Source organism: Octopus bimaculoides, chromosome 6 (assembly GCF_046866305.1).
Source record: "Octopus bimaculoides isolate indiv1 chromosome 6, ASM4686630v1, whole genome shotgun sequence".
Lineage (NCBI taxonomy): Eukaryota > Metazoa > Mollusca > Cephalopoda > Octopoda > Octopodidae > Octopus > Octopus bimaculoides.
Window position 1 is genome coordinate 98091777 of NC_142933.1, and position 25039 is coordinate 98116815.

Sequence of the window (25039 nt, forward strand, 5' to 3'; positions counted from 1 at the left end):
ATATATATATATCATCATCATCATCATCATTTAACGTCCATTGTCCATGCTGGCATGGGTTGGACGGTTTGACCGGGCTGGCATGCTGGAAGGCTGCACCAGACTCCAGTCTGATTTGGTATGGTTTTCTACTGCTGGATGTCCTTCATAATGTCAACCATTCCGAGAGTGTAATGGGTGCTTTTATGTGCCACTGGCACAGGTGCCATTTGCATGACACTGGGATGCTTTTATGTGCCACCAGAACAGGAACCAATTTGTGTGACACCAGTATCTTCCATGACTGTGATTTTGCTCGGCTTGATGGGTCTTCTTTTCAAGCGTGACATAATGCCAATACAATGGACTTTCAGTTTCCATCTACTAAATCTACTCACAGGGCTTTGGTCAGCCTGAGGTTATAGCAGAAGGAACTTGCCCAAGGTGCCATATATATCCGTGGCCTATGCCAGAGTTGGGGTTTATGCTATGCTTGAGAAAACCTGTTGAGCCACGTGAAATCGTTGTCGTGGCCGATGGCAGTACTGCCTGACTGGCTTCCAGGCTGGTGGCACATAAAAAGCACCATACAAGTGTGGTCAATGCCAGTACCACCTGACTGGCTCCTGTGCTGGTAGCATGTAAAAAGCACCATCTGGACATGATAGTTGCCAGTGCTGCCCAGCTGGCTCCTGTGCTGCCCAGCTGGCTCCAGTGCCGCCCAGTTGGCTCCAGTGCCGCTCAGCTGGCTCCAGTGCCGCTCAGCTGGCTCCAGCGCCGCCCAGCTGGCTCCAGCGCCGCCCAGCTGGCTCCTGTGCTGCCCAGCTGGCTCCAGTTCCGCCCAGCTGGCTCCAGTGCCGCCCAGCTGGCTCCAGTTCCGCCCAGCTGGCTCCAGTGCCGCCCAGCTGGTTGGGAAGTAAACTTCTTAACCACGCAACCACACAACCATGCCTGTACCTATACAGGTAAGAAAAGCTGTATTCAATAAATATATTAAAAAAAACATATATTACAGAAATGCTTAATCTCATCTTCCCTACTCCTGTTAATTTTGTTCTTTTTTTTCTACGCATTGTCCTGATCCAATACTTATACATACATGTTGAAACTATGTTCGCACAAAACTGGGAAGGTAAATCAACTAGACCATGTTTTCTTTATTTGCAGTCACTGTAACAAATTTATTATACTGAATATAGAACAGTAGCATCAAATTATTCAAATTGTTTACCACCTACTCAACAAACTTAACTAAGACTAATGTGACTTAGACAAAATTCTCCATTAATACCTGTTGATGAATTTAATGTAAGTTTTTGATTTCTTCTGCTATTTTATCTATAAATTTTATCAGTATTCAATTTGATTAAGTAGAAATAATGTAGAACAGATTACGAATAATGTAATGCTAGGCATTCCTTAAAAGTTAACATGAGATGCTACAGGCTTAAAACATGTTATTCTCTCAGTGACAAAGAGAACTATTTGCTTCTCAGGTAGAGTACACAAGGTGATGAATGCTGAGTTGGGTTATTACAGGGTGGCCCAAAAGTAGGTTTACAGTTATCACGTAGGCACTTTAAATTTCTTTTAAAACATTTTATTACATTTAAATTTCTAACATACAAACTGAAAAGGGAGCTTGACAAAATTAACGAAATTAGCACAGAATAATGGTTTCTTATTTTTTTATAATTAAGATGTAAACTGTTAATATATGAATGGGAAAGAGATAGTTGAATAACTGTAAGCCTACTTTTGGGTCACTCTGTATGTTTCTTTGTATGTAGTGCATCTCTCTGTCTCTGTCTGTCTCTTTTCCTATACATACACACACGCATACATGCATGCATGCATACATACATACATACATACATACAGATATACTGGCATAGTTGTGCCTTTTCTGTACCCTTAATTATAATGACATATATATATATATATATATATGGTTTAACTGTTACATGATTCAAAATAACCTCACATACCACTATAATACATACATTCCTTATGCATATATTTATATATAAATATATTCACATATATATATATATATATATATATATATATATATATATAAATGTGTGTACATATGTATATATGTATACATGTACATGTGTGTGTGTTTTTGTCTATATACACATAATATATATATATATATTTACATATAATATATGTATATATATACATATATGTATACTTATATATATATATGTATGTATTTATATGTGTGTGTGTGTGTGTGTATATAAATATATATATATATATATATATATATATATATATATATATATATATATATATATATATATATATATATATATATATATAAATTATAAGTTAGAGGTTATGCAACCATCTAAGGGATAAACGTATCCATAGGCACTACTGGTGTATTACCTATGTATAGTCCTTGCTATAAGGTTAACAGTAGTTGGTAATTTAAATGGTAAACTGTGGTTTAATATATTCAGATAAGAGAAGAAATAGAGTAATAATTAACAATTAGTTGATCATTGGTATTGAATTGTTATAGTTTAATTATATATATATTTTTTTTTTCCTATTCTTCTTAACATGAAACCAATGGTAGCCTTAATTCACAAATAAAGAACATATATATATATATATATATATATATATATATATAAACGTATATATAAATATATAAATATAAATATAAACGTATAATTATATTCTTGGGAATAGAAATTTTCCCTTAGGAATTTTTTTACACTCTGGCTTCTTGATAAAATTCCTGTAAAAGAGTTTTATCCCTTTTTGAATTTATTAATCAAATATATATATATATATATATATATATATATATATATATATATATATATATATATATATACATATATACCTTCCATGCTGCAATAGTTTATATATATATATATATATATATACAGTGGTGGACTGGGTTTAAAAATATTGGTTGCTAGGAGACTAAGGGGGCCCACCTGCAACTATAAGGGGGCCCTCCCGCAACTACAATGCTATCAGTTTATTTTTTTTTTGTTAAAAGTATTCTTTTCAACTGTCTACAAACACAGCCAAGCTGAAATAATTAATGCATTCTTCCAAGAGTGAATAAAAAATTCTCAAACTTGAGGGTATCAGTACCTTAGATACTAACATGGGCCTCCATGTATGGATTCTAATGGCACAGGGGTCCACTTGCCATCGGGCAAGCTGGTAACATGGGCAGTCTGCCACTTATTATACATACATACATATATATATATATATATATATATATACTTTATTTAAAAACAGCAGAAATATAACAAAAAAACTGTTGCTCTGAGTTTTAAATAAAGCATATTACTCTACCTCTGGTATTTGAGTACTCTTTTTTCCACCTTGTTGCACATTTCATGTGCTTACTCCGGTATAAATATATATATATATATACATACACAAAGACGCTCGCACACACACACACACACACACACACACACACACACACACACACACATGTATGTATGTATGTATGTATGTATGTATGTCCACATGATAACAGTTGTTTAGTGCTCTGAGCATTGTAGGAAAAACATTAAAAATATCACCATTGTGCTTGTGGAGACCTATTGAGTCAAGTACATCAAAATCAAAATTAAATGGAAAGTGTAGTTGTGATCCCCGTGCTGGTGGCACGTAAAAAGCGCCATCCAAATGTGGTCAATGACAGTGCCACCTTGACTGGCTTCCGTGCCGGTGGCACATAAAAAGCACCAACCAATTGTGGTCGTTGCTAGCCTCCTCTGGTCCATGCTGGTGGCATGTAAAAAGCACCCACTAAACTCACGGAGTGGTTGGTGTTAGGAAGGGCATCCAGCTGTAGAAACACTGCCTGATCAGACTGGAGCCTGGTGCAGCCTCCTGGCTTCCCAGACCCCAGTCGAACCATTCAACCCATGTTAGCATGGAAAACGGATGTTAAACGATGATGATGATGATGATGATGATGTTATATAAATGAATCCTCCAATGATTTCACCAGAGAATATTCCCATCTATTTCTATGTATGTGGCTGTGTTTACCACAGACCTTTCTCCTTTTAACATAATTCTTAGACAGAATAAATGTGCCACTGGAAGAGAGTGGTGGAAGAGAGGAAGAGAAGAAGAGAAGACATTCTCAGATCAGAAACCCAGGACAAATGCTTGCAGTAGAGTATACTCTGTTGCTAAGGGCAGACCATACAACCAGTAGCAGAGTTAAGCCAAATGAGGGATTAAGTCTACAATTTAAAAAAAAAAAATTAAACCCAGAAAGTTTGGTCTACTATAGCCTCAGGCCGACCGAAGCCTTGTCAGTGGATTTGGTAGACGGAAACTAAAAGAAGCCCGTCGTATATATGTATATGTATATATATGTGTTTGTGTGTCTGTGTTTGTCCCCCCCCCCCACCAACATCACTTGACAACCGATGCTGGTGCATTTACATCCCCGTAACTTAGTGGTTCGGCAAAAGAGACCGATAGAATAAGTACTAGGCTTACAAAGAATAAGTCCTGGGGTCGATTTGCTCGACTAAAGGTGGTGCTCCAGCATTGCCGCAGTCAAATGACTGAAACAAGTAAAAGAGTAAAGAGTAAAAAGAGAGTATACATAAAAATAGGGGTGGGGGGCGCTGAGGGTATTATGTGCCCATGAGGGGTGGGGCGGTGGCCTACAAAGTTTGAGAACCTCTGGGCTAAAGTATGGTTGAGGATTGTAAGGGTGATACATGGCTACCCCAGTTGGAAAAGGAAGAAGAATGTGATGAAGATGTCTCCAGATGTACCCTTGAGTTACAGGAAAGTGGATACAAGAGAATTGGTATGGGTGGGTGGGTTAGGTAAGTTCGTGGGAGTGCGAGAGGTGGGTGTCTGATGGATAGAGTTGGGGATGGAAGGAGATGCAGTGAGTGGTGAATATGGTAGGGGTGGGGGTGGGTCAATTCTAGTTTGCTCTTGAAATATTGATTAAAGGTAAAAAAAAATTAAATACCGATATTGCAATGTGTGTGAGCTGTTTAGATCTGTTTTATTTTGCATCTGTTACTTCCTGATAGGAGTAACGCTTGTTATTACATGTTTTGTAGTAGTAGTAGTAGTAGTTTTGCATTCCATTTATTAATATCGGTAAATCGATATTTTTAGAGTTCAATTTTTAAAGAATAGGGAAATTATTTCAGTACTTGGGAACTTGTAATCCAAATTATTGTCTTCCTCATTATCCTCCTCCTCCTCCTCCTCCTCCTCCTCCTCCTCCTCCTCCTCCTCCTCCTCCTCCTCATCATCATCATCATCACCACCACCACCACCACCACCACCACTACTAGAAGCTCCACTCATCATCATCGTCATTACTTGCATCACTACCTTCATCATCACTGCCACCAATGCCATCTTCCTCATCACCATCATCATCATTGTTGTCATCATCATCATCACCATCATCATCATCATTATCATCATCATCAGCAGCAGCAGCAGCAGCGGCAGTAGCGGCAGTAACAGTTCCATGATTTGTGTAACTCATCTCATTTCAATTAAATTTTGTTGATGATGGAAAATGAGGAGGACGTGGAGGCTGTGGAGGCTGTGGAGGTGGAGGAGGTGGAGGCTGTGGAGGTGGAGGCTGTGGAGGTGGAGGAGGTGGAGGCTGTGGAGGTGGAGGAGGTGGGGGTGGGGGTAATGTAATCATGCCCTTTGTAGGTTCTTCCAAATTTGTGTAGATTGACATTAAATTGGTTCATGATCTGCTTTTGCAAAACAATTGCTTCAGACTCAGTTTTTAAATATATAAACATTGACCTTTGACCCCGAGGTCAAAATCTATTGTTAAAAACAAGGTGAGGGATGGAACCAATGGATCAGCTGAGCATTTCATAGACTTCGTTTTATTGGTGCCTCTACTACTAACCATTTCATTGTAAAGTTTTGCTCAAGCATGGCTGTGTGTTAAAAAGTTTGCTTCTCAACCGTGTGGTTCTGGGTTCAGTCCCACTGTGTGGCACCTAGGGCAAGTGTCTTTGAATATAGCCTTGAGTGGATTTGGCTGACAGAAACTGAAAGAAGCCTGTTGAATGTGTGTGTGTATGTGTGTGATGTTTGTATCTGTCCCATCACCACTTGACAACCTATGTTGGTTTGTTAACATCCCTGTAACTTAGCAGTTTTGTGAAAAGGACCAGACTTTAAAACAAAAAGGGAAAAAAATCTTTAAGTACTGGGATTGACTTGTTTGACTAAAACCCTTCAAAGTGGTGCTCCATCATAGCCAGAGTCCAATGACTGAAACAAGGCAAAGACAAAAGATAAAAGATCTGTCAATCCTCCAATCTATCACGAAATTTGTTGTAGGGTCCACTGTAAATCCCTTGGGCATCTGTTGCTTGCACCCTCTCTACTTTCACCTGTAACCCCTACCTTTAACCATCTGTTACTCCCTCCTCATACTCTTGTGAAACTATCCGCTCTCCCCTCTCTTGCCATGGCCCACTGTCTGAATCCTCTCTTGTACCTTGGGAGTTTGCCCTAGCATGCCATCACTACCTTCTTTAACTCATTAGCACCCATGGTCCTTTTTTTAGGACCAGAAGGATAATCCATCATATTTCTGCAACACCTGTATTCTTCTGAGCTATCTTTAGTTAGCAATCAAGACTGGAGTGTCTTTCAAATATTACACCTACTATCTTGATGTATATTGGTAACACAGTTGTCTCAGTTTTCAGTACAGTGTGAAAATCTTGAGGGAAAACACTCAGTTTCATCTATTATTCAATCAAAGATTTTTTGGCTAGTGGTATTTATCCAACCCATATTTTTTGGTAAGTGGTATTTATATCCAACCCATATTTGTATATAGTATAAATAATTGTTCTAACTGTCCTATAAATCTTCCTCTTTAACTCTACCACTAATATCTCACTACTACTCCCTCCTCTGTCCTTGAATCCTTTGGCATCAGATGCACCCCCTCCTATGTTACCCATCATTACCTTTTCTCCTTCAGGTTACTCTCTTTCCATCACCATCTTGACCATCCATCACCCATGCTTTTCTAGACCAGTTACTACCACCGTCCCTTCTTTATGTCTAACTGCTACTCTTTCTCTTTCAGGTCACTCATTCCTGACATCCATCACACTCTCTTATCACTGACTAACTATCAATTACTTTCTTATTTTACCTACAAGCATATGGTTGTCGTTAGCAACTCTCCCATTATTCAATACCATTTGTGATAATGATATGGCTCATAGAAATATGGACCTTAAAAATTGAATGATAATTATGATAATGATAATAGTAGTGGCTGTGATAGGTTTGAGGGAAATTTAAGATGTCATATACAAATATTACATACAAATACTAAACTAAAAAAACTTTGGCCATCACCTTTTATATTTTTTATATTTTCAGTAAACCACTTTGATCCACAGAACTACTGGAGAAATAATGGTGTACATAAGGAATGTCGTTGAACCTGTTTTATTTTTATATATGTTCTCCGATTGCTTGAACATCATCACACTACAGTCATTGGTCTATGAGAGAACATGTTTGAAAACCCTTGACCCTGATCTCTGTCCTTTGTTGAATAATGGATCATTCCAGCATGAGGAAGTTGCCATTCAAGTACAAACCTCTAAATGGGTTCTGCACTTTAATATGGCCCTTTTGATTCCTTCCATTATTGCAGCACTATTCCTCGGTCCTTTTGGAGATGCATTTAGTCGTAAAATTGTTCTTATATTGCCTATTATTGGCAATATCACTGCCATTTTTGTTTTTCTGATTATTTCTGCATTTGATAACATCCCTGTAATATATTTATTGATTGGTGTTGTTCTAAATGGTTGTTGTGGTGGCCATATCGTCATGATGATGGCACTTTATAGCTACATCGTTCACATAACAGATCTTAAATACCGTACAATTCGGCTTGGAATCTTAGAATCCATGGTTTTCTTATCAACAACCATTGGTATGTTGGTAGCTGGCATGATGTTAAAATCTGTTGGTCATACAGCAATGTATGGTATAATCAGTATTTTTAACATTCTCAATTTATTTTACACTGTATTTGTTGTTGAAGAATTGATTGAAACAGACAAGTCTACAAGAAAGATTTTGAGAAGTATTTTCCTCATTGAGAACATCAAAAGTTTATGCAAATTTATGACTCAGAAAAGAAAATCCAACACACGCACTGTTCTACTATTTGGAATTTTGATTTTATCCGTTCTGATATTGATGACAAAAGGTAAGTAAAAACCTTTGTTTTCAAAATGTATTTCTCAAATTCATTCCTATTGATTCCTTTTGGCACCAACCCACCTGACACCAATGGTTCTATGATACAAGTTTTAAGTTTTGAAATGATCTGAATCAAGACCTGTCAAAATTTCATGCTAATTCTTGTTTAAAACACCAACTTAATAATGACAAAGTTATTTCACTAAATTCTTCAATATATTTATTCAAAATAAAGACAGTATATTTCATAAGTACAAGACTACACATTTCTGAGGGAATTATGGTTGATTTAAATAACCTCAGTGCACATGACTGGCGCTTAGTTTCTTCACTCTATTTCCAAAGATACAATAAAAGATAAAGTTGATCACCAGCAGGATTTGAAATTAGAAACATGAAAAATATGTAACTAAATGCCACTAAGCATTTGTTAAGAGCTTAACTGGTTCTGTTATGTACCAGTTGTCATTTTCTACTTAATAGTGACCTTCACAGAAGAAAATTATTCTCAGTAAATACTATTTACGGAGGGTTGCTAGTGGGGAAAATAGGAGTGTTTAAAGCAATAAGCATGCAAATAAAAGATCTTTTAAGAAAAGCAGTTTTAAATCTATCTAAATCTCACTTGCTTAAAAATATTAACAAAATTCTTATAATTATATACGGTTGAAAATCAACATGATTGCAATTAAATGCTTTCTTTAAATGTAGTTTTTTAGAAATCCAACAGCAAGAGTTATGCTCCAGTAACCTTCGATACTATTGACTGCATAATGTAAACTTATTATTCTGTATGTACATGTTGTCATTGTTGTAGTCATCATTGTCTCCGCTACTGCTGCTGTTGTTGTTGGTGGTGTTATTGATACCAGTGGTGGTGGTGGTAGTGTTGATCTACATCAATGTTTGCATGCTAGCATGAGTTAGACAAGTGTTTTATACCCAGATATCATCCTGTTATCAACTCTTTTAGTTGTGGCTGACTATCTACCAATGACAAATGAACCTATTCTAAAACTAGGATACACACTCTATGATGAGTGTAGAGAGATGAAAGCAGAGACATGTGGCTTAGTGACAAAGGTGTTGCACACATGACTGTAAGATCATGGTTTTAATCCCTGGACCAGGTGATGTGCTGTGTTCTTAAACAAAACACTTCACTTTACATTACTCCAGTCCACTCAGCTGGAAAAGATGACCAATCCTGCGAAGGGCCAGCATCCTGTCCAAGTGGGAACATTTATCTCCCAGAACTTAGGAAGCCAGCCTTTTAAGCCTATGAATCAGGAATCACCTCTGATCCTTTAAGAAAGATGAAAGACAAATATAAGCCCTAAAGTATTTCAGTTCAATGCACAAAGGTACTGATTCAGGTACAGCGTAGTAGCTATAACTAATATTTCAGATATCTTCCCCACCACGTAAAATTAATATCAAACATTAATTGATTGACTTTGTAGCGGGATGTGTAGCAAAAGGTGTTGTTGATGGTTCAATGTATGTTGTTGGTGCAGCAGATGAAGATAGGTGTGTTGGATGACATCAAAGGAAAACAATGAGGAAAGCATTGGACTGTAGTTTTAAATAATTTATTTCATCAACAGTTGCATCTATGTGTTGGATATACAAAGCTTGATTTACAATATCAATGAAGGCCACTACATGAAGTTACCAACTGCATCAAGTTGGCAAAATAAAAAAAAACAACAGAAGTAGAATGTTGATTTGATGAGATAGTACATGGCATATTTTGTGTCTGTGTGTGCATTGGTCATTTGGCTGGGTCATGTTGTTTTTCTGTCCTATCTGTTTGTGTTCTGCTACTGTGTTGTATTGTTGGCTATCCTCCTTCGCTCATGCTGACTATGCGGATCCCTGTTGGCTGCTTGCCTGTCGCAAGCCATCTGCCTGTCTGTCATGTGTCTAAGGAGACCATATTTATAATGGTCCTTCCTGGACAGCGAGGAAGAATAGATATACCATAGGAGTAGTTTCTACTTATCTAGGTCACCTGCTGTCCAGTTGAACCTTCAGTGATACAGCTCAGGCTGGAGGTCGAATGAAAATCAATCCACTTTTTGACAGGATAAAGAAACTTCTTTTGTGCCTGTTTGGTCAGTGGTGGATCAGGCAAGTGAGAATGCTTAGATTCCGTTTCGAATCTCAGCTCAGAAAGTGAAATGTTAGTTTTTATAACTTTTATATGTATTCTGCAAGTTTAAATTAAAACTAAGCAGAACCAAATTCTATGATTTTCAGGTGAATTTTCCATCATTCAGCTCTTCCTGCGCCATTCACCAATATCTGCTTCGGTGACTCAAATTGGTTACTTCTTTAGTCTGCAGAACTTTGTTTATGGCTTCACATTGATTATCATTCTTCCTTTGTTGAAGAAATGTTTCTCAGTGAATGACTTTGCTTTGAGTCTTGTTGGATTTGCAGCTCAAGGAATTGGATCTATCATGTTTGGATTAGCTCAAAACATTACAACAGCATTCATTGGTTTGTATACTTTTTCTTTTTTATTGTTTTGTAATTTCTTTCCATAAAGTATTTCACATGAGACAACATATGAACAATGCAGGCCCTTTATTCATCCTTACCCTTTATTCATCTGACCTTGGGCAAGTGTCTTCGACAATAGCCTCGGGCTGACCAAAGCCTTGTGAGTGGATTTGGTAGACGGAAACTGAAAGAAGCCCGTCATATATATATATATATATATGTGTGTGTGTGTGTGTGTGTGTGTGTGTGTGTGTGTGTGTATTTTTGTGTGTGTCTGTGTTTGTCCCCACCACCATCATCGCTTGACAACTGATGTTGTTGTGTTCACGTCCCCGTAACTTAGCGGTTCGGCCAAAGAGACCAAGAGAATAAGTACTAGGCTTACAAAGAATAAGTACTGGGGTCGATTTGTTCGACTAAAGTGGTGCTCCAGCATGGCCGCAGTCAAATGACTGAAACAAATAAAAGAAAAACAAAAAAAATAATCTAAAAGAGAGGATTACAAGCAATAAACGTCTACAAAATAGCATAATGGTAGGACACACTCTAATTTTTAAAGATGTTTAGTATCTAGTAAAAAGCAATGGTAAAAATATTTTGGAGAAAAATTTGCCATTGGTCTTTTCAAAATCATAATAACAAGGTGGATATCTGGGTGAATAATGCATTCAATCATCATCATCATCATCATCATCATCGTTTAACGTCCGCTTTCCATGCTAGTATGGGTTGGATGATTTGACTGAGGACTGGTGAAACCAGATGGCAACACCAAGCTCCAATCTGATTTGGCAGAGTTTCTACAGCTGGATGCCCTTCCTAACGCCAACCACTCAGAGAGTGTAATGGGTGCTTTTATGTGTCACCCGCATGATAAATAAAAATACATGAAATAATCGTTACAGTTGAAGGCTAAATGTTATGAACTAAAGAAATTCTTTTGAGGCAGATGGAATAGATATAATGAAATTTACTGGTATACTGATACTTTATGGGCTCTAATTTGAGTGGATGAAATGTGCTTGGTCACCTTGGTGTGAAGGTTAACATAGTCATTTGGATTCTGACAAATTTATGGTTTGATTCCTGTGGGCAGTTCTTTGTACATTTTTTCTATCTTAGATTCATACACACAAAGAATATAACTGAAAATTTTAACTCTTTTACTTGTTTCAGTCATTTGACTGTGGCCATGCTGGAGCACTGCCTTTAGTTGAGCAAATCAACCCCAGGACTTATTCTTTGGATGCCTAGTACTTATTCTATCGGTCTCTTTTTGCCGAACCGCTAAGTTACGGGGATGTAAACACCACCATCGGTTGTCAAGCGATATTGGGGGGACAAACACAGACACAAACATATACACACACATACATACATATATATATATATATATACATACGATGGGCTTTTTTCAGTTTCCATCTACCAAATCCACTCACAAGGCTTTGGTTGGCACGAGGCTACAGTAGAAGACACTTGCCCAAGGTGCCCACGCAGTGGGAATGAACCCGAGCCACTCCTGTGCCTATGACTATTTAGATTTTTCTATTTTAGTTTTGTTGTTTAGATTTTTTTGACAGTTCTTATTCCTGATACACTATAAAGTTATTCTATCGTAGATATATAATATCAAAAAATGTATAATGTAAAATCTAACAGAAATTTTTAGAGTTTGAAATTTCAAATCATTATGAAATATTTTTATATTCTTTCACAAAACATGCCATTTTAATATTTCATTTTATAAATTCTTTTACACAGTTCCAGTAGTAAAAATGCCACTTGGTTTTACCTATGCAACAATTCGGTCTGTGACATCCACTTTTGTTAACATTGATGAAGAAGGTAAGAATGATATTGTTGTCTGTTAAGTCTTTCTTTTTGTATGTGTATATGAGTAGTGGAGAAATATTCACATTTTAGGCACAAAGTTCATTGGCAGGAATGACAAGACCAACCATAGTACTTGACAACTTAAGCCATGAGAAGGATGGCTAAGTGAGTGAAGGTTAATACTGTAGGAGCTAATACTAATGACATATTAGCTTTACTCTTTTACTCTTTTACTTGTTTCAGTCATTTGACTGCGGCCATGCTGGAGCACCGCTTTTAGTCAAGCAAATCGACCCCAGGACTTATTCTTTGGAAGCCTAGTACTTATTCTATCAATCTCTTTTGCTGAACCGCCAAGTTACGGGGACGTAAACACACCAGCATCGGTTGTCGATTTGCTCGACTAAAGGCGGTGCTCCAGCATGGCCGCAGTCAAATGACTGAAACAAGTAAAGAGAGTAAAGAGTATTTCTTTCTCTAATATTTTACATAACTCAACAAGCACAAATTAATGTGTGAAAAACAAAATAGGAATTTTGGAAGAAGTTTCTATAAAACTAGTTTTTAAACATCGAATGGTTTTGGGGATGGGTCCACCAGAATAAAATAGTAATCAAAGAGGTCCATAGATAAGAAAATGGTTAAGAACCACTGGGCTAAAAGGTAAATATGCCAGTGTGAAGAGAGGAAGAGAGAAGCAAAGCTGACTGCTGTTGTGTTGATGATTCTCCAGAGGAATTCGGTGGGAAATCTTTCATCCCTCTCTTGTAATCCTCAGCTCATTGTAGGATGGTGAGGAGAGGGACACCAGATGCCAGACTGAAGTAGCCTTTAAATACTTTCGTCACGAAATTGCTGGCCTTGTGCCAAAATTAGAAACCAATTATTGTAAAGTACTTTTTATGTTTAAAGAGTGCTTTAATTATATTTAATTTAGAGATGTAATTCTAGCAAATGGAATCTCTGATCTAGATTTGCTTCCTCCTCTAGACAAATTTTACTGATGATGTTGTTGTGTTGTTGCTGTTGTTGTTGATGATGATGGTGGTGGTGGTGGTGGTGGTGGTGGTGGTGGTGGTTGTGGTGATGGTGGTAGTGGTGGTTGTAGTAATGACAGTAATGATAGGGAATGTGACAATGGTGGTTGGTGGTGGTATAAATATAAGGATATAAACATCAAGGAAGGCATTAGTAGACTTCATTGCTATAATTGAAGGAGGTGATGGTGATGGTGGTGGTGGTGATGGTGGTGTTACTGCATTGAAAGCCATGTGATGCTAAACTAGACGAAAAGGTTAAAGAGGAGTTCACTGCCATTACTATTGCTTAACTTCAAATTAACTCTCTCTAAACCCTTGATGAAGTGACATTCCAGCCGTGAACATTCCTTCTTACTCTCATCAACAGTTTCCAGTACCACAGTAACCAGTTTTACTTCTATTACCATGACAGTCTTAGTCTTTGGGTTGTCACAAACCCACAGACTCACAGGATCAGATCCCATCCTACTTTCCATACTTTTTAATCAGCTGAGTATAGATCCACCTTCCCCACCAGCATCATTGTTGTTGTGAGTTAACCACGCAATGGAGTGAGTAAATATTGTACTCTTAGTTGCTTATATAGCACAGAAAGCGGAATAAGCTCCAACTTAATGACACTGTAAGCTTGTGACAGACCTAAGACTGATCTTCATGGCTGTATTAGTAGAAATAAGGTGTAATTTGAGAGAGATTTGATTGCTATTTCTAGCAGGTCAAGCAATTACATAGAGGTTCCTTCCTTTCCTCATGTTGCTGTCATTTATTCACTTCCTGAAATCTGCTCACAAACATGCTGTCTCCTCTCTCTCTCTCTCTCTGTCTTTTCTACCACTACTACGTTAGCCTCTGCTTCTTGCAGCTATTTGATCTCAGCCTCCCTCCACCACCATCACCACCACTACCACCACCGCCGCCTCCGCCTCCACTTCTGCAGCCTCTGCCGCCGCTGCCTCCGCCGCCGCCTCCGCCGCCGCCTCCGCCGCCGCCTCCGCCGCCGCCTCCGCCGCCGCCTCCGCCGCCGCCTCCGCCGCCGCCTCCGCCGCCGCCTCCGCCTCCACCGCCGTCTCCTCCTCCTCCTCCTCCGCCGCCACCACCACCACCCTTAGTCACATTTAATACTCCTAACACTTGCTTAATGATAACTAAGTTATTTCACAAAATTCTTTGTTATATTTAAAATAATTGAGAGAAAAACAGAGCATCTCAAAATAAACACAGTAATGAAAAGGTTAATGGTTTCTTTTTAAATCCAAAAAGACTCAATAAATCAAAAGATGGCTCAATAATTTTTTAAAAAACTCTATTTGATTAAAAGAAATTACGAATTATTTATTTGATTGCAAAGAATAAAATGTTTTGAATGACACAACAATGCACTCTAATACAAACAATTGAATCTAATAACTGTTCTAATTAAATCAGAGAAGCTTCTGGAAAAAAAAAAAGATTAATTACAACAGTTATTATAATCCATTGTTTGTATTATAGTAAATTGTTGTGTCATTCAAAACATTTTATTCTTTGTAAACAATACACAATGCTTCAAGTGAACTACAATACTCTTCTATTTGATTACAGTTAATACATTTTTGTACTTTTAGCTCTAAGCTTTAGGCTTCTCTGAGCTAAAGGGGCCCCCAATGCTTAGGACCCACAAGCTTTGGTGCCCCTTGGTCATGACCCATATTGGCCCATACATAAATGTATACAACCCCATTGCCTGTTATATCTTGGTTTTCCTCTCCAGAATATTGGCCAAGAGGAGGAGGAGGAGGATGGTGATGATGATGATGATGATGATGATGAATGTGACAATGATGATGAGGAGGGTGGTGGTGGTGGTAATGGTTGTGGTGACGACGACGACGACGATAATGATAATTAGGTGAATGTGATGACGATGATGATTTTGAAAACAGTGTTGATGATGATGTTGATGATGTTGATGACAATGTTGATGATAATGTTGATGATGTTGATGATGATTATGATGACGATGATGGTGATAATTCAGAAATTCTCTTCTTCATACATTGCAGCCAAACTCTTCACCTTTATGGCATACCTAGAAAACCTGATGGCATTACTTGCTTCGGTGTGTTTCAATGGTCTTTACAGCCTCACTTTTGATATACACCAAGGATTTGTCTTCTTTGTTTCAACGGCAATATGTTCGCTATGCACTCTATTCACAGTGTAAGTATGCATACATACATACATACATACATACATACATACATACATACAGACAGACATACATACATACATACAGACATACAGACACACAAACATCTTAGCTGCTTTCTTATATACAAGCAAAGCCATTGCTAGAACGAGTCACTGAAATGAGTCAATGTTGATGCAATATGAGGCCCTTGTATGACTCTTGAGTACAGCAAAAGTTTTTCACCTTCTATTGCATAATGCACAGCTGTGCTGGCTGGCAGAATAAACAGGTGCCACAATATGAACTCTTTCGACATGCCCTTTCAATCCTTCAACTGAGAGGCACACCTTTCCACATGTTGCATATCACAATTTACCATGGGTCGATTCTTGTGAGTTGTTTGATGGCTGACCAGCACAGCACGACTCAAGCACCTCCTCCTCCTACGAACCACATACGCAAAAGGCAACACTCCCTCATTCTCCACAGGGTCATTCTTTCTAAGCCTTCTCCTAATCTTCTCATGCTTCATTCTCTCTTTCCCACCCCTCAAACTTTGAACAACCACTGTGCAATCTCTTCCTCCATCCATCTTGGTCTTGTGCCTCCCTCGCGCAATCAACAGCTCAAACTCCTGTCTGTGTCAGAACAATTCTGAGGCAGTCCTTGAACCTCATTTTGAGTTTATGTGCAGGTCTCCTACCATACATACATACATACATACATACATACATACATACATCTTTAACTGATTTCTGTCATTTGACTGCAGTCATGCTGGGGCACTGCTTTGAAGATTTTAATTGAACAAATTGACCCCAGGGGTTTTTTTTGGGGGGGGGGGTGCAGTGCAAGCTTCTTATGACCCATATCTATATCTATCTATCTATCTATCTATTTATCTATATAAATATAGATGATATATATATGATGATGATGATGATGATATGTATATATATATATATAGAGAGAGAGAGAGAGATAGATAGATAGATAGATAGATAGATAGATAGATAGATAGATAGATAGATAGATACATAGGTGTATCTAAGTGTGTATATGTCTTTGAGTTTGTGTTTGTTCCCTAGAACTGCTTGACAACTGATATTGGTTTGTTTATGCCCTTATGTAACTTAGCAGTTTAGCAAAAGAGACTGATAGAGTAAGTACCAAACCCAAAAAGTAAGTAGTGTGGTTGATTTGTTTGACTAAATTCTTCAAGGCAGTGCTCCAGCATGGCTGTAACCCAATGACTGAAGCAAGTGAAAGATAACAAATAAAATATAAATGTTGTAAATATAGAGTGGCTGTGTGGTGAGTAGCTTGCTTACCAACCACATGGTTCCAGGTTCAGTCCCACTGCGTGGCACCTTGGGCAAGTGTCTTTTACTATAGCCTCAAGCCGACCAAAGCCTTGTGAGAAGATTTAGTAGATGGAAACTGAAAGAAGCCCGTCGTATATATATGTGTGTGTGTGTGTATTTGTATGTCTGTGTTTGTACCCCACACCATCGCTTGACAACCAATGTTGGTGTGTTTACATCCCTATAACCTAGCAGTTTGGTAAAAGAGACCGATAGAACAAGTACAAAGGGAAAAGATCCAAAATGGATATACAATGAATTTATAAAAGTAAATTTATTGAAATAAATTTTGAAATATTTACTATAATAAATTGTTTCTTTCCTTTTTATTTTCATGCAGAGTCATGTGGTTTCAAATCAAGCAAGCAAATGGCTACAAAAATCTTGATGAACACCAGGAGCTACAGCGATCAGGAAAATAATATATATATATATATCCATCTATCTGTATATATATATTTGAAGAAAGATTTTCTTAAAACCTGTTAGCTATTTAAAATTATTGTTTTTAAAAAACAGAATGTTATGAATCTTTTAGAAAAAAGTTTTTCATATCAAGTGTATTTTGTGTGAAAATACTTACATGCAAAATGCATCATACAATAAGTTCTCTCCAAAATGTATGTGACATTCTGTTTTTCAAAACAAGTATTTTTAAGATAGTTAATAGCTTTTAAGAAAATCTTTCTTTAAACACCGTGACTCTACCAAGTATTTCTTGCAGAACCTTTTAAATATACAAATACACATACACATATATGTGTGTGTGTGTGTGTGTGTGTGTGTGTATGATAATGATAATATATATACCATTGTGTGTTTAGGAGTGTGTGCATATATTTCTAAAACTAAATATAAAACTGCCTATTATATATATATCTTGCTCTACATTTGTTTGTAACCCTTTGTGAATCTCTGAAGAGGCCTAGAGGTTCGGGCATGTAACCCCATTTCAAAATGTCATCCGATAATCACTCCGGAAAGGAATATTCGGATAGAATGGGGCTTGCTAAAACTAGGCTGAAACAGCTGTAAGATTAAACTTCTGTTCATTCTCTAATTCCTTATGTACTTTGTACTTCTATATGTAAACCATGTTGGCAAAATTACATAGTCTGCCATGGACACCTGTGCTTTGGTTCTTTCTTTCTTTTTCTTTTCTTCCTTTTTTTGGCACTTTTGCTATGAATTAAATTAATGAATTCAACGGGATACACCATCTGCAAGTAGTTGGGTTCAGCATATTATCCTCCATTTTCTAATTGTTACACAAATTTTGGGTAAAACCTCCACTTTTACCCGCTCCCATTGATTGCACCTAGTATAGCACTAGTGTAGCAATAATTGGGTACCCTCCCAGCAGTATACTGGATAGATACTATCCCTTAGTGGGTTGAACCCCCAACCCCTAACTCTCTCACGTTATATATATATATATATAGATATACTATTGAATCTTGGGAGGGGCATTATGCCGGTAATTATAAACACATGCACTGGTCCAGTTCTTTATTGTTATTGTTCAGTATTGTTCATGTTGTTATTTCTTCTTTTTTGTCAAATAATTATTTCATCACATTATGCTCCTCCCAAGGTTCAATAGTATTTCTTTCAACACACGAATTCACATGAAGAATCTTGTAAACCAAATACAAATGTGAACTATGTATATATATATATATGTACTTACCATATATTATATCCCACAGTTGTTTGCTTCTGATCATCAGCTGGTAAACCAAGCTTGGTTTTCTTTTTGCCTGAATATTTTTTGAAATATGAAATTAATGTTTGAAGGAAAGGCTTATCCTTATGTTTTTTTAAAATTTTTATCTAAAAACCTTTGTAAATGACACATGTGCAAAGATGGCTGCTCCAAGCTTACTCTTTTTAGTAACATTTCTGGTTGTCACTTCTGGTGAATCATTGGAGATTTATATATATATATTCTTTTATTCTTTCACCTGTCTCAGTCATTTGACTGCAGCCATGCTGGGGCACTGCCTTTAGTCGAACAAATTGACCCCAGGACTTATTCTTTGTAAGCCTAATACTTATTCTATCAGTCTCTTTTGTTGAACTGCTAAGTTATGAGGATGGGAACACACTAGCATTGGTTGTCAAGCAATGGCAGGGGGGACAAACACAGATACAAAAACATATACACATACATACATACATATATATATTTTCACGACAGGCTTCTTTCAGTTTCCATCTACTAAATCCACTCACAAGGATTTAGTTGACCTGAGGCTATAGTAAAAGTGGGAATGAACCTGGAACCATGTGGTTAGTAAGCAACAAGCTACTTACCACACAGCCACTCCTGTGCCTACATATATATATATATATATATATATATATATATAAAATTGTTGGTTTTATGATTGTGAATAAACTAAGTTTATTCATTACATCATTGTATACATATGAAATTAAGATAATTAAAACAAAACAAGTTAAGTCACGTTAAGTTAATAAAAAGTCAAACAAATCAAAAAAGGATAATAATACATAATGGTTATAGCTTATTGTTTTAATCCTTTCAATACTAACCCACCTTTTGACTCAATAGTCCAAATACTCTTCTAGTCATATGTAAGAACCTTCTACTGAATTATGTTCCAAATGTTATGTCTTAATAATCTCATTCATATTTTACTTATTTCAGTCATTGGACTGCAGCCAAGTTGGGGCATAACCTTCAATGGTTTTAGCCTAACAAATCAATTCCACAATTCCAGTCCTTATGTTTATTTTTGCTTTTTTAAAGCTTAGTACTCTTTTTCTTATTTTTTTTATTGCCCACAAGGGGCTACACACAGAGGGGACAAACAAGGACAGACAAACGAATTAAGTCGATTATATCGACCCCAGTGCGTAACTGGTACTTATTTAATCAACCCCGAAAGGATGAAAGGCAAAGTCAACCTCGGCGGAATTTGAACTCAGAACGTAACGGCAGATGAAATACCGCGAAGCATTTCGCCCGGCGTGCTAACATTTCTGCCAGCTCGCCGCCTTCGGTCTCTTTTGCTGAACTATGTTATAGTGGATGTAAACATACCAACACCAGTCTTTTCTGTTTTGCAAGTTACATGGAAACCTCACTAATGCCGGTGGCGTGAATATAAGCAACCAATACAACACAGGAGTTGGGTGGCTTTATGTGAGGTGTTGAGAGGCTAAAGTATGACACAGGGACAACACAAGTGTCTTGCTGCCGTGGTGATACATGGCTGAAGGAGATAAACAGTGGGTAGTGATGTGGTCCTATAGCAAACTCCCAAGGAACAAGAAGATGAGTGTAAGAGAGGATATGGACAGTGACTCGAGGAAATGGATGAGAGAGTGACTGCTTTTGTAAGAGTGTGAGAAGGGATTGTGATGGGCTTTTTTCGGTTTTGGTCAACAAAATTCATTTTCAAAGCTTTTTAGTAGAAGACAGTTGCCCAAGGGACCACACAATGGGACTGAACCAGGAACCATACAGTTGGGAAATGAGCTTCTTGACCACACAACCATGCCGCTGCTTATCAGTGAATTGTTAACGGTCTTTTCCTGAGATTTTCTTGTCAGAAAGATAGATAAGCAAATTGACAGTTAAATGAATAGATAAAATGATAGTAGTTTTTATACATATTTTGTGAGCTAAGAATAGCTGTTGGAAGGTCTTAATTCTGTTATATACTTTACAACCAGAGTGTATATACTTTACACTCTGTTGTTGACCCTCACCTGTCTCCAAACAAAGATATTTCCTCATGGCTATGCGCTTTCACAGAAGATTAGAAGTGAATAACACTGCTTATATTTCACAATGATGCTCCTTTATAAGTATCACATGATGTCAGAAAGGGAGAAGCAACTCCATCCACACACACAAAATGTTCTGTCAGTGTTTATCAACCAAATCCACTCACAAGATTTTAGTTTGCCTGAGATTATTGAAGAAGTCACTGGCCCAAGTTGCCATACAATAGGACTAAACTCAACAGCATGAAGTTGGGAAGCAAACTTCTTAACCACACTCTAGTTTATAGATAAGTATATAATCTATATGTGGAGGTGCGTGGCTTAGTGGTTATGGTGTCAGCATCATGATTGTAAGATTGTGGTTTCAATTCCTGGACCGGGCGACGTGTTGTGTTCTTGAGCAAAACACTTCATTTCACGTTACTCCAGTCCACTCAGCTGGCAAAAATGAATAACGCTGCAAGGGACTGGTGTCCCATCCAGCTGGGGGGAACACATATGCCACAGAAACCGGGAAACCGGGCCCATGAGCCTGGCTAGGCTTTAAAAGGGTGCATTTATTTTTGCGATGGACTGGTGTCTTGTCCAGCTGGGGGCAGGGAAACACATACACCATAGAAACTGGGAAACTGGGCCCACGAGCCTGGTTAGGCTTTGAAAGGGCGCATCATCATCATCATATAATCTATATAAAGGCAGAATATTCAGACAATGAAAATGTATGCTCAATGTTAACATAACCACTCTTAAAAAGAATTATGTGCTCAATACTTATAAGAGTGTGTTCATACAATAATATTTGAAATTTATCCTTTATTAACCCTTCAATTTTATTTTGGAATGGGATATTTGTATCTCAATTCAGTATCAGTATTTCTGAAACATGTCCCAGACATTATAATTTCTGTTATTTTTAGCTTGTTTCTCTAACAAGATGTTATTTCATGTGGTGGTGGTTGGATGCACAATCTTCTAATTACTGTTAAAATCTCAACGTACATATATAACAAATACTTAATAATCCTTTCATCCATATTTCTCATGGAATAAACTATCCTTGTCTTTCAATTAAATTTTTAAATAATCAGGAATTTGGAAGCTTTTATTAAAATAACAGACTTTTTCATCATTAAGCTAATGTTTGGAACATAATACAAGAAAGTTACATAAAATTATGATGAAAGATTTTCATTTAGATATAAATACTTTAAAATTTGAGCTTCTGTTAATGTTGCATGGTTGTTTTTGCTTGTTGGCTGTGTGTAAAATGATTAAACAACACACAAACAGTTAACAGAAGCTTTATTTACTGCACACAGTGTGTTCTGTGCTGGTCTTTGGATGAAAAATAAAAACAACAATTTAAATACACTGGAAGAGACAAGTTCTGGAGTCTATGACAAAATAGCTGTTATATATCGATCTGTGATTAGGCCACCACAACTGAAGAAATATTGTACTAAATTCATGATGGCAAATCTGTATCTTCAATCTGCATGGCTGATGAATGGAAAAAGCAAGGTGGGAGTTGTTAAAGCAACGGTCTCGGCCTTCTGAAGTTACAGCCCCAAAAATGCACCTTTTATATAAAACTCATTAGAAGATTCTAGAAAATCAAATCACATGATGGCTCAAGGCTGATTGGTCAGTTAATTGACTGAACATGTGAAACAATTGTGATCTCAATGTGGTGACCACATGGCTGTCCAGTGATTTGGTTTCAAATCTGCTACAGTATCATAAAATTAGGAGCAGTTACAAGTAGCTTGCTATTAAAATCTTGAGACAAGAACTAGTTTTGGTTTTATAATTTTGGAATCAACTGTAGTTACATATGTCTGTATAAAAATATCAAATTTCTTTGCTATGAAGAGCAAACTTAATTTTGGATAATGTATACTTGATTAACTCATGCATGAGTTTGCATTCATAGTATATTAATTAAATGCCCTAATTAGTATTGGACCATTGCTTATTTCTAAAAATAGGTAAAATGGAAATTCTAGAAATGGGTCAACTTGACTAGCATTGTGTAAAAGTTTTATTTCTTTAATTTTTTATATCACATGCTTTGGTATCGAGACTTTTAAAAAGTCTCGAGGCATAAATCTATATATATATTGGTACATTCACAGACTTTTAGATTTTCTGAAGGGAAGGGACCTGATTGAAAAGAAGCATTCTCCTGACATTTTTTAAAATGAAATCTTCAATGCCATGTAAACTGCAAAAATGTATGCACATAGAAAAAATGTTAAAATTGTATGAAGTAAATATTCTTAAATTCTATTTTAAATTTAATACATTATTTTTATATATCCGTCTAACTAAAATATATGAAAATAAACGAAAATTTGTTGCAAAAGAAGTGTTTTTTATTACAAGATTTTCAAAAGATAAGAAGATATTGAAACAGTGGAGTTTATTTACAATTATTATTCAGTTTTATTTCATTGACTTTATCGTACTCACCATATAAATCACAGACAAGGTGGCTATCATTTTCCCTCGTATCTTCATTTCTAGCTCTCTATGTTTAGATAATTTTTCCATCTCCTTTAGAAACATCAATATTTGTTGAGACTGATATATCAACTTAGGAGACATTTCTTTCCTTGGTGGTTCTTGACAACAATATCTGGTTGATTAGCTTTGATATCCTTGTCTGTGTGCATTGGTATATCCCAGATTATGGTTGCTTTGCCATTCTCAGAGACCTTCTCTGGTGTATGTCAACACCATCTCTTTTCCCAATGCTGGCATAACTTTCAGTGTATGTAAGCCCCATCTCTGCTATGCCTATGGATGTATTCCTTCTTGGCTAAGACAGGACAGCCAGAGACGATGTGGTTAATTGTTTCTTTCTCATTTCCATATATTCTACAGTTACTGTTTTGGTGGTTTCTGGTGAAGTGAAGAGGTTTTGGTCCTGTACTACAATCGAGAAATCAGACAATCTCTGCTTTGAGGTTTGTACTTCTCAGCCAGTGTTGAGATTTTTCTCTTCTACTCTACTCAGATTTGTCCAGTATTGGCTATCATTCTTGCCATCATTTTTATCATGAAGTTCTGTAGTGCCAACTTTTACCTCCGCCTAAGCAAAGGCAGAGGTATTATTTTCAGTCAGGTTTGCTTGTTCATGGACAAGGTATCTCAAGAACCACTGGATGGATTCAGATGAAACTTTCAGGGATGATTGACCTTGTGACTCGCACAAACTGATTAGATTTTGGGATTGATCTGGCACCGGACAATGATTCTGGATTATTTTTCTTGTTTTTTTACTTACGTTTTGAGAGCGGTCAGGTTCATTTTTAGCATTCTCATTTGTGAGAGCAGTCGAGTTTATTTCAAATATTTTCATTTTAAAAATCATCTCTGGCTAATCGTTGAAAGGATGTTAGTGTTGCTTTGGTGGAGGTTTGCACTCTCTGAGTGCTCTTGTTATTAATAAAATTATTCCATTTCTTGCCGAGTGTCTTTCTAATACCATCAAAATATACACACCAGATTGTTCATTTACAAAGTCAAATTATGTGATAGAAAGAAAAGGGAAAAAAGAAAGAAAGAATAAAGGAAAAAAGTAAAAATAGAAAATTGAAAAAACAAGAGAAGCAAGTTTAAAGTGATTTCTTTTGTGCTGTAAGCCATTTACCATTACTGTGATGCCCCTCCCCACTTCTCCTGATGCCCTAGTACATGCTTATTTTGTTTAAAGGGTAACCCAGCACTAGCTATAATACTCAATTACTGGCACAGTTATACTAATTTTGACTTAGACACTAATAATTAGAAACTAAAAGAAGCCTGTCGTGTGTGTGTGTGTGTGTGTGTATATATATACATATATATATCATGGTTCTGGGTTCAGTCCCACTGCGTGGCACCTTGGGCAAGTGTCTTCTACTATAGCCTCAGGTCGCCCAAAGCCTTGTGAATGGATTTGGTAGACGGAAACTGAAAGAAGCCTGTAGTATATATATATATGTATATGTATATATATGTGTGTGTGTGTTTGTCCCTGCAACATCGCTTGACAACCAATGCTGGTGTGTTTATGTCCCCGTAACTTAGCGGTTCGGCAAAAAAAAAATGATAGAATAAGTACTAGGCTCAAAGAATAA

General features: G+C 37.0%; 1 protein-coding gene across 3 annotated transcripts; it reads left to right on the plus strand.

Annotated features, from left to right (window-relative positions):
- Positions 1-878: 878 nt before the first annotated feature.
- LOC106875139 (proton-coupled folate transporter) lies at positions 879-23280 on the plus strand. 3 transcript variants are annotated; one of them, XM_089354344.1, is made up of 7 exons: positions 879-944; positions 1147-1287; positions 7402-8245; positions 10501-10743; positions 12511-12594; positions 15665-15821; positions 17497-23280. In XM_089354344.1, exons 3-7 carry the CDS (start codon positions 7438-7440, stop codon positions 17576-17578), a joined length of 1374 nt encoding a protein of 457 aa, XP_089210470.1. In that variant the 5' UTR covers positions 879-944; positions 1147-1287; positions 7402-7437; the 3' UTR covers positions 17579-23280. The 3 variants fall into 3 exon arrangements, with proteins under 3 accessions (XP_089210470.1, XP_014778617.1, XP_014778616.1); XM_014923131.3 differs by lacking the exons at positions 879-944; positions 1147-1287 and adding an exon at positions 1005-1111; XM_014923130.3 differs by lacking the exon at positions 879-944 and having other exon boundaries at positions 1038-1287.
- The last annotated feature ends 1759 nt before the right edge of the window (positions 23281-25039 follow it).